The sequence below is a fragment of the Aegilops tauschii genome, chromosome 5 (assembly GCF_002575655.3).
Source record: "Aegilops tauschii subsp. strangulata cultivar AL8/78 chromosome 5, Aet v6.0, whole genome shotgun sequence".
Lineage (NCBI taxonomy): Eukaryota > Viridiplantae > Streptophyta > Magnoliopsida > Poales > Poaceae > Aegilops > Aegilops tauschii.
Window position 1 is genome coordinate 59,672,157 of NC_053039.3, and position 10,778 is coordinate 59,682,934.

The 10,778-nt window shown below is 46.8% G+C and overlaps 2 protein-coding genes across 2 annotated transcripts; both read right to left on the reverse strand.

Moving 5' to 3' along the window:
- Positions 1-7,181: 7,181 nt before the first annotated feature.
- Positions 7,182-7,685, reverse strand: LOC109759312 (uncharacterized). The gene has a single exon (XM_020318133.1). It carries the CDS (start codon positions 7,683-7,685, stop codon positions 7,182-7,184), a length of 504 nt encoding a protein of 167 aa, XP_020173722.1.
- A 114-nt stretch (positions 7,686-7,799) lies between these two features.
- LOC141022559 (uncharacterized) lies at positions 7,800-8,156 on the reverse strand. The gene has a single exon (XM_073498820.1). The coding sequence runs from the start codon at positions 8,154-8,156 to the stop codon at positions 7,800-7,802; it is 357 nt and encodes a 118-aa protein (XP_073354921.1).
- Positions 8,157-10,778: the final 2,622 nt, after the last annotated feature.

Here is a 10,778-nt window from a genome sequence, read left to right on the forward strand (position 1 = left end):
GACTCCCTTGCAGCCACATCATCTCCTCACGATAGAGAAGCTCATCCAACTTTTCCATCTTCTGCCTGATCAAGAGACGGTCCGAGTTGTTTAGCTGTAAGTTTTCCAGTTCCTTTCGAAGTTCCTCAATTTGTTTCACAACTTGGCCAAAATTTTCTTTACTCCACTTGCGAAGATCAGCCATAACAGACTTCAGGGATGTAGCTACGTTTCCCAAATCGCCCACAGGCCAAGACCGATCCCACGCCTCTGAAATTATCTCTGGCAATTTTTTGTCACGTTCCCACATGATCTCATATTTAGGCGATCCCTTCCGACGGCGATCTTCAGTATCATCCAGGAAAAGTATAATGGGACAATGGTCCGAGCGAGGGGAAACAAGGTGCTGCACCCTCGAAAACGGAAACAACTCCCTCCACTCATCACACGCACATGCCCGATCTAACCGAACTCGAACATTGCCTTGTCCAAGCTGGTCGTTATCATATGTATATGGAGCACCTGAGAACCCCAAGTCAAGCAATTCACACACAAAGAGAGTATATCTAAACGCCTCCATCTGGCTCTCTCCTCTACTAGTTCTCGAGAAGTGTTCATGTTGCCAAAGAGCTTCATTAAAGTCTCCGCATACAACCCAAGGTAGCTCTGAGACCCCTTTTAATCTGACTAGGTGATCCCACATGCGCTGCCGATGTTCCACACGTGGTTCCCCATAGACAAAGGTGGACCTCCAAGTTTTCCCGGATCCTTGATCCAGAACACTTATATCAATGTATCTTTTACATGAATCAAGCACTATCACCTGGAGGGATTCATCCCAAAACAACGCTAGTCCTCCCCCTCGGCCCTCACAATCCACCCCACAAAATCCTTTGAGACCTAGTTTCCACTTCATTCTTTCAACTTTAACACTTGTCTGTCTCGTTTCAGAGAGAAAGACCAAGCTTGGGGAATGGGCTTTTACAAGAGCCCCAACTTCACGAACTGTCCGGCGGTTCCCCGCCCCCCGGCAGTTCCAAAAGAGGTGACTCATTGGGACTGGCGGTGCTCCTCCTGGGAGCCCGCCGAAATTTTCTCTGAGTTTGAGGTCTCACCATCTCGTTTTGCATGTTTGCTTCCCGAGCTGTTAGTAGGCGATACCGGTTCTCCATCTCCTTTCCCTTCTGTAATCAACAACACCTCCCTATGCGCAGCAGAGGGTACAATTGTCACATGTGTTTCTATGCCACCATCCATGTTGAGACGCTTACGAGAAGATCTATCCAATTCCATATCACGAGACAGGGAAGTTTTTAGAGGGCTAGTTGCCGTATCCTTTAGCTCTCCCTCCAGCCTGACTTCTCCCTTACCCGCAGCAGACTTGGTTACCAGTGGCTCTGCGTAAGTCTTTCTCTCTCCCCTCCTTGCTTCCCAGTCCGAGCGAGCTGCCGGAGGGTCAGCGTAGAGGTAATCACCAAACTTGAGATCCTTCTCAGCAAACACACCATTACCACACTCCTTATGCCCATGGCCAATGATACCACATGCACTACAGAACCTTGCCAGCTTCTCATATCTCACTGCATAAACCTTATGTGTTTCACCCTTGACAATGCTCACAAACTTGGTGAGAGGCTTCCTGATGTCATGCTTCACTCTAACACGGACGTAATCTCCTCTGGAGTTACCATTAAGCCTGGTTTCTAGGACCTCTCCCGCAGAACGGAGCAACTTGACGATCAGATCATGTCTGCAATACCCGTCCGGTAGCTTATGGATCTGGAGCCAGATAGGCATGTAATCTATTGGCACCTCTTCAGCGTTCGTGAACCCATCATATGGCACTAACAGGACCGCCATGTTGCGGAACAGCCAAGGTCCTTGTCCCATGATGCGATCCCAATCACCAAGACAGTAAACTTGAACCACAAACAGATTAGGGCCAATCGGCCGGAAACGGACTACCTGGGAGCAATTCCACGCCGCCCGCATGTCTTTGTAGAAGGCCGATTGGCTGAAATTTTGCATGGTCTGAACCCTAGCTAGGGCTACCCACCGAATCTCCTCCAGCAGCTCTGGAGCTTCCTCCTCAACCACAACATCATCAAACTCCTCCTCATGGAGGTCCAACTTATTGAAGAAGTCACCGAGATCGTCATCTCTCCCTTGGGACCCGAGGTTCGTTGAAGAAAACGCATTTGATGTCGCCGCCATGGTAGCGACTCGGAGGTTTCAACGTGTGCACCACGGAAACGGAGCGGGAAAGGGAAGGCTCGGGTGGGGAGTCTTACGCAAGTTAGATGGTGGCAATCTCACGGTAGGACGGCGCGGGCGCCGGCTATGGTGGACTTACGGCGGGGAATCGCCGTAAGGAGATGAAACCCTAGCCGCCGCTAGGGGAAAACTGCTAAGCAAGACCTAGTGTATTCTCTTGCTAAAATATAGGTTTCTATGAACTTTGATACGATAACAGGAAGAAAAGAATTTTTCCACACGCAACCTTACGTACACATTTACTCATATACACAATCGTATATACTCAATCGCTTACCATATGTGAGATATGTTCCAGCCACAGATTTATTTGAAAAGGATGAAAATAATCCGGGTTGAAAGGTACTGAAAAAGGTGACCAAACGCACAATGATACTGCAAGGCTGGATATCCGATCGATTGGCAGTTAGGCCATCGATTCCTGGTGGATTCCTGGCGTCGGGTGAAGTGTCGATGCAAAATAAATAAATAAATAGAATTGGGCGCATGGGCCTCTTGTGCCTTGCGGGATGAAACGCTGCTGCACGGGGCAATTTTGCCAATGGGAGCCGCTTGTATAGATGCTAATGAAGGAAAAAATAAAGATGAAAAAAATAAAAACACATCTAAGCGCCCGGGCTTACAACGGCAGATGCTAATTACATGGACTAATCAAACAGCCTTGGCGCTTACAGCAGGAAGGAAAAGTGCCTGGCGCTCGATGCACACTTTTGCGTCGACGCTTCACCTGACACCAGGATTAAAGAAAGCAACCGCTAATTGGCCAAGATTTAGACCCTAGCACCTGTGTTTAAGCGCCGCATTGGACATGCTTCACCTGACACCAGGATTAAAGAAAGCAACCGCTAATTGGCCGAGATTTAGACCCTAGCGCCTGTGTTTAAGCGCCGCATTGGACATGCTTCACCTGACACCAGGATTAAAGAAAGCAACCGCTAATTGGCCGAGATTTAGACCCTAGCGCCTACAAGTTAGCGCCCAACGTTGAAACAAACACCCGCTTGGATGGTTTTTTATATGGACCCCGATATCTCCCGACCGTTCGGTCTGGGAGAGTCCCAGACCGAACGAGTCGTTCGTTGCGAGGGAGCCAATCAATCGAACACTGTCGTTCGGGACGAGAAATGTCCAACCCGAACTCCATCACCCCAGGCCTTTTTTGCGTTGAATAAACGAAAAATAAGGCCCAGTTTGCCCAAAAACTATTGTGACTAAGAAATCCCACTTTTGGCTATGAATAATAAAGATCAGATTTTGCCATACTCTAATTTTTTTTAAATGGTCCAAAAATAATTTTGTCATGATAGATACAAAATAAAGAACCAAGATACTACTGAAAAAATCACTATGGGTTGAAGCCAAAAACAAATGACATCGTCTTTATAAGCAAAATTTGCCATGGTCAAGAAAATATCTTTTTATGCAAATGTCAAAAAAGAAAAAGTTCATGGCACTTTTGCATCTCTACCATGATGGCAAGAAATGTGGATAAAAAATCTGTATGCTATTTTACTGGAAGAGACAAAAACTGTGGATTAAAAATTGCAATCATTTGGAGCAAGGAAAAAATGCACGGTCTTTTGTTTAGTAGTAATTGCCATGTTTGCAAGGAAAATGTACCATAGTCTATAGAAGCAAAAATTACCTTGAACGGTGGAAAAGGCAAATTTGTCGTCGATGTAAGTATTTTTGCCATGGCAAAAATAGAAGTCAAACTTGCCATGCTCCATAATGTGTCATGAGTGAAAAAAAGTAAATTTGCCATGTATGTTAAATAAAAATGGCCCTGGCATTAAAAAGTTAATTTTTCCATGGCAATAAAAAGGTTAATTTCCATGTATGTTCAAGTAAATTTGCCATGTACTTACAAGTAAAGTTGCTATGGCAACTAAGGTAAAAAAAATCCATGGCAACTTAAAAGTAAATTTTTTGGCATGGCAAAAAAGAGTAAAATTTGCCATGTACTTACAAGTAAAGTTGCCATGGCAATTAAGGTAAAAATTTGCCATGGCAAGAAAAAAGGAAAAGTTGACATGGCAAAGTATAAAGTTGAATTTGCCATGCTCCATGAATTTTCTTTTATTTTGGCATGGCAAATAAAAGGTAAATTTTGCCATGTACAAATAAAGGTAAATTTTTCCATGGCAAAAAAGAGTAAATAATTGCATGGCAATAAAAGAAAAACATTTGCCATGAATGTTAAATTAAATTTGCCATGTATGTGTAAGTAAATTTGCCATGGCAAAATAAAAGGGAAATTTTGCCATGTTTTAAAAGAAGAAAAGATTAGCCATGCTCCCAGCAAAAAAACATGCTGAAAATTGCCATGGCAATTTTAGAGAATGTGAACTTCGGTGAAAATTTCAATCATAGAAAACAAAAACTCATCACTATGTACATGGCAAAAGAAAAATTTGTGAATGTACCATGGAAAAAAAGCAGACTATATTGCCATAGCAAAAAATTAAGACTATATTGCCATGGCAATTTACAGAATATAAGAAGATTGACATTTGGTGAGAGACATGGTTAAACAATTTATTCTTGCTATCATGGCAAACTTGTTTCGCAAACCATGGCAAATGTAGTTCATTTATCATGGCAAAATTATTTATTCGACAAGGTCAAGCAAACAACAAACTAGTAAGCCACCTAGTGCTAGAGTGCTTGTTTATGATCACTAGGACTGGTGGCTTTAAGTAGCCGATCACAGAACCACAATTAGTGACCTAATTCACAATCCAACCAAGAACAAAACTCCAGGAAAAAAATGGAATTTTCACACTCAATGCAGCATGGGCACTCCAGGTGCAGAAGCTAGAAGCTTGTAGTTGCCATGGCAACACATCTTAAAAATTAACAAAAAAGGCACATGTACTTGTCATGGCAACACATCATGGCCACATATGCTTTTAGTTGCCATACAATTTGTTGATGAATTAACAAAAAGAATTACAGTGATAGTGTAAATCACAAAAATCTGTTGTGCCTCTCCTGGGACATTACATGGCAGTTTGAGAAAAAAGAACTGAAGTGGAACAAAGGGGCGTATGCACAAGCACAAAAAGAGTATCATTCATATTTTGTTGGATTGGCATCAAACTTGTGATATCAAAAAGAGTGTTATCATGATGTAGGGAATAATTAGAAGTCAGCAATGTGAAAGGGGGAGGTGAGATGCTACCTGTAGACGGAGCCAACGCCAGCTGTGGCCTTGTGAGTGTGTGTGTGATGGTCGAGCTCGAACTCAGGACCCCGTCCTTGACCTCCTCGGACGCCGTGGGGAAGGGCGGCCGGCGGCAGAGGTGAAACGATGGCGAAACACCTCGGCCACGGCCTAGTCAGTGGCTGTGTTCACCGGAGCGCGGCGCCTGGTATTGGCCGCGCCGGCGAGGACCACGCGTGTAGGTACTGTACAGGCACTCATGTATAGAGGCGGACCCGACGTCGGCCGCGTCGGCGCTGGCGAGCAGGCGACACCTCGAACCAGTTCGCACGCGCTTCCACAAGCTCGAGCTCCATCGTGCGCGAGACTCCCCCAGCCGCCACCGCGCGCGTTGTGCCACCCCGCCGTTGCTCACCTCGGAGAGGCGCGTCGGTTGTTGGATGGGGCACGTCGCCGGGAGCGGTGCGGGCCACATCGCCGGGGGCGGCGCCTCCACGCGCTGGAGCCCGCTACCGCGCCGCCGCCCACCACAAGGAGGCGCGTCGCCCTTGTGTGGTGCGGGCCGCATCCCCGGGGCTGGTGTGGAGGCGCGTCGCCGGGCTGGTGCCGGGCTGCGATGCCGCCGTGCACCGGAGCTCCATTGAAAAGGGGAATCGGTGGGGTGGTTTGTGAGGTGAGGGGAGAAAGGATAAGGAAGTGCGGCTGGGGGATACGTTCGCGATAGTGCTTTTCCGAACGAGAAAAATCAATGACGTGGCTGGTCAGACGTGATTTAAGATTCATGCTGTGAAATCCAATAAATTTATTGAGAGAACCCTATAAACACTTACAGAAAATTTAACGCGCATATCCGCCCTCAGACTACCCACAATGAAAGTAACATAGGTAGTAACATCACACATATCTAGATAAAATAGATAATGTGGCAAGCAATAAATGAAGAAAGAGAGGCATGTGGTAACATAGCTAGTTACTACTAGTATGAGTAACATCACACATATTAAAGCAAGATGAGTCTATAGCCTAATAAATGAAGTGTTGCATGTTACCACACATATGTTACTCCCCACTATAGGGATAGTAACATAGAGTAGTAACATGGGCAATGTTACTACTCTATGTTACTACCCATTGTGGCTAGTCTCAGTGTCCGGGCCGTCCCCAGACGTTTGTGAGAGTTTGAGACGCTCGGCTGTGGATGCACTTAGACTGTGTATTGACTGCATGTTTCCACCCTATTTTTCTTATTGGTTTTTGGACCTGTCAGAACTTGTGATTTCATTTAGAGTTAATGGAACTGGGGCCACCTCCCTGTTTTCCTAAATGCGAGCAATGAAGCCACGTCGTGTCGCTGTCGCGGATGGATGGATCAATAATTTGGTGGTTGGTTAGGCCAACTCCAACGCACGATCCTAAACGGACGTCTGTTTCGTTCGTTTTTTATGTTTTAAGGTGGCAATAAAGCCGTGTTCGTCCAGATTTGTGGCTGCATCAGCCGCCGCGCATTCAACGCGCGGCCGCATTTCAGCCACATGTCGTCTCTTCGAAATCAACAAGCATACTAAAAATGAAACATGGTTTTCAAATAGTTCAAATTAAACATAGTAAATAGTTTCACATCTGAAATAGTCTTACAACCCAATCAAAATAAAAACAATATCAAATAGTCTTTACAACCCAATCAAAATTCGTTTACATGACAAAGAAATTAAACTGATAGCTCTACTGGTTACCAATGTGAGTCCACATGTGCTCAATCAAGTCATCCTGGAGCTAGACATGAGTAGTCAATCACGCAATTCACGATGAAAATGAAAAAAATGTTCGAAGATTGCAGGAGGTGGATGTCAGGCTCAACATTTTCACCATGGAAATCAAACCCTTGGTCGTAGATGCTATCATCACGCTCATCCTCCACGATCATGTTGTGCATAATCACGCAAGCAGTCATCACCTCCCAAAGCTTATGAGTGCTCCATGTCAATGTAGGGTTTCGAACGATACCCCATTGAGACTGAAGCACACCGAAAGAACGCTCCACATCCTTCATAGCACTCTCCTGCATTTGGGCAAACCTCTTTCTCTTCTCTCCTTGCGGATTTGGTATAATCTTCACAAGAGTGGACCACTGTGGATAAATACCATCAGCAAGGTAATATCCCTTGTTGTACTGGTGGCCATTGACCTCTGGGCAGTGCTCATCTGCAAGCCTTGCAAAGACTGGAGAACGTTGAAGAACACTAATATCATTGTGTGAACCAGCCATGCCGAAGAAATAATGCTATATCCAAAGATCTTGTGAAGCCGCCGCTTCAAGTATGACAACAACACCTTTCACATGCCCCTTATACTGCCTCTGCCAAGAAAATGGACAATTCTTTCACTTCCAGTGCATACAATCAATACTACCAAGCATGCCCGGAAAGCCCCTCTCGGTGTTGATCACCAACAACCTCTCTGTATCAACGACAGTTGGCTCTATCGGGTACTCAGAGCCGAACACAGCCACCACGGCCTTGCAGAAACTATACATTGATTGGAGACATGTGTACTCACTCATACGAACATACTCATCCACAAGATCACCAGGAATTTCGTATACAAGCATGCGGCTAGCCGCAGGGCATCTCTGGTAAGAAGAGAAACCAAGCTTGCCAAGAGCATCCTCTTTGCACTCAAAGTATGGGTCATATGCTACCACTCCCTCCCGAATACGATTGAACACATGTCTCGCCATACGGAAGCAGCGGCGAAATTTGTGTGGTTTGAAGAGTGTGCTATTTTCAAAGTAATCGGCATAGAGAAGGGTGTGGCCTCTCCCTATTGTGGTTCAAGGCCGGAACATGGCCGGGGATTGATCCCCTGAACCGAGGCCGCTTCCTATTAATGTGGTCGTGTACGACCAATGCAGCCGCCACAAGCTCTTCATCATCCGAGGACGAATCATCCGATGAACAAATGAAGTTGTGAAAGAAAAAATCATCCCCACTATCCATGATACCATGTGAGCAACGCGTCGAACACCTTGCGGATCATGGTGGAGACGCGGCCGGAAAGAGCAAGTCGATGAAGCGTCGCAAGGTTGGTGTTGGTGGGGGTGGGCACCCTGCGGCAATGCAGCGCCTGCCGGAAGTTGTTGGGGTCGATGGTCGGGCGCCGGCGACCGTAGCTTCTCTCCCACCGGCAACAAGAAACCACGAACGCCGGCAAATAGCTCTACCGAAACGCGGGCGTGGGGCAGCTATGACATGACGTGGTTGTGGGGCGGACGGCCTTGATGGACCGGGAACGGGGGTGGCGGCGGCGATGGCGGGGGCGAAGGCTGGAGGGAAGAAAAGGGGAAGAGAAAAGTGGTTGGTGTCCCCGACGGGCGGGCCAGGGGGGACTAGGGCGCTGCTGCGTCCATCCGCGTGTATCCGTTCAGCCGCAAACGAGGCCCAAAGTTAAGCCGGGAATGGGTCGAAACAGACGAAAAACGGACAAGGTCGGTTTGCTCACGCGCGTTCAATGGCCCGTTCTGTCCGTTTAACCCAAACGGAGGCAGCCAGACCATTTGGATCGTGCGTTGGAGCTGGCCTTAGTTGCTTGCCCTGGCGCGACTTTTTGTGTACAGTTCAGTAGAGTGCCAGCACTCCGACGAATTCCTGTCTCGTATCTGTCGGGGGTTCGTGTTAAGTTTAGTGGCATTCCCCACTGCATAGCATGATGATGTTTGAGTCGTCAGTCCGTAGCTACTCGGGCCCGTAGCGAGGAGACGAGCTCCTTTTTCTCAAACATTTTGTCCGGCTAATTTGCCCTACAGTTCAGATTTTCTCATGTCCTTTTTTAAAGAAAGAAATTGGAAAAAAAGAAATAACCAAAAAGCGGGAGGCTTACATTTTCAGAATCAACTAATATTTTTATTTTTGCGATTGAAAGGGAGTTTTTATTGCATTGTCACGCTGTTACAATCAAGAGGCCACAAACCCTCGATACAAGGTGAAACCGAGTTCACCCACACAGCCGTGGTTCTCTCGGAGCGGCTATAATTAGCTAAGCGATCTGCAACATTATTTTGACTACGGTGAATTTTCTGAGGAAAAAACTCCCTAACACTCATGAGCTCCTTAATCTCAAGGACTAGCTGACCATACGCTGATCTGTTGAGGCAATTACTTGACAGGGAAGACAGAGCTGCAGCCGAGTCGGACTGCACAACCACCGGAAGCGAGGAGTGTTGTATAGCTAAGGCCATACCTTGCATGAGGGCATGAATCTCTGCTTCCAATGCATCGTTACAGTTGAAAATGTAACGGTAGGCTGCAAACAACACTGTACCAGTATCATCTCAAAGAACCATACCCGCTGCCGCAGTCCCATCCGACACCTAGAAGGATGCATCAACGGACAAGGCGACTGTCCCCCTCATAGGTGCAGGCCATGGAGCGACGGGGTGTTTAGTTTTTGCTCCTGGATCAAGGTCTGAAACATTCATCTTGCCTTTGATTATCTCCTCCGTGCTAAAACGTCCTGCAAGCTTAACAGACTTGTAATAATTGTCAAGAAACTCCACTGTAACATCCACCGATGGTGCTTCCTTCCCATGAGTTGTATCAGTCCGCAGTTGCCAGATACGCCATATCAATATAATCACCATATCTCGTACATCATCTGAGCAGTTAGCAAGAAGGTTCAGCAACCATTCTTTGCCTGAATTAATCAATATCCCATCTGATGGTAGAGGCCATCGGGCTCTCATTCCCAGCCAGACGAGCCGGGCGTACGTGATCGCATGTAACCAGGGCATGAAAACCATCCTCCTCCTCTATCCCGCATAGCGGGCAAGTAAAGCGTTTAGATAAATGTTTGTATTTTTTTCACGAAGCCATAGGCAGCGCACCCGCTGAGGGAGTCCTGAATTAAGGGGCCTCGGGCGTCCGGGCTATGTGACGTGGGCCGGACTAATGAGCCGTGAAGATACAAGACAAAAGACTTCCTCCCGTGTCCGGATGGGACTCCCCTTTGCGTGGAAGGCAAACTTGGCATCTGGATATGAAGATTCCTTCCTCTGTGAACCGACTCTGTATAACCCTAGGTCCCTCTGGTGTCTATATAAACCGGAGGGTTTAGTCCGTAGAGGCAATCATAATCATACAAGCTAGACATCTAGGGTTTAGCCATTACGATCTCGAGGTAGATCAACTCTTGTAACCCCATATTCATTCAAGATAATCAAGCAGGAAGTAGGGTATTACCTCCATCAAGAGGGCCCGAACCTGGGTAAACATCGTGTCTCTGTCTCCTGTTACCTTCGATCCTAAGACGCACAGTTCGGGACCCCCTACCCGAGATCTGCCGGTTTTGACACCGACACCTGCCA

Coding starts and splice junctions, on each gene's coding strand:
- LOC109759312 (XM_020318133.1), bottom strand. CDS start 7,685: ATGGCTGGTTCACACAATGATATTAGTGTTCTTCAACGTTCTCCAGTC.
- LOC141022559 (XM_073498820.1), bottom strand. CDS start 8,156: ATGGCGAGACATGTGTTCAATCGTATTCGGGAGGGAGTGGTAGCATAT.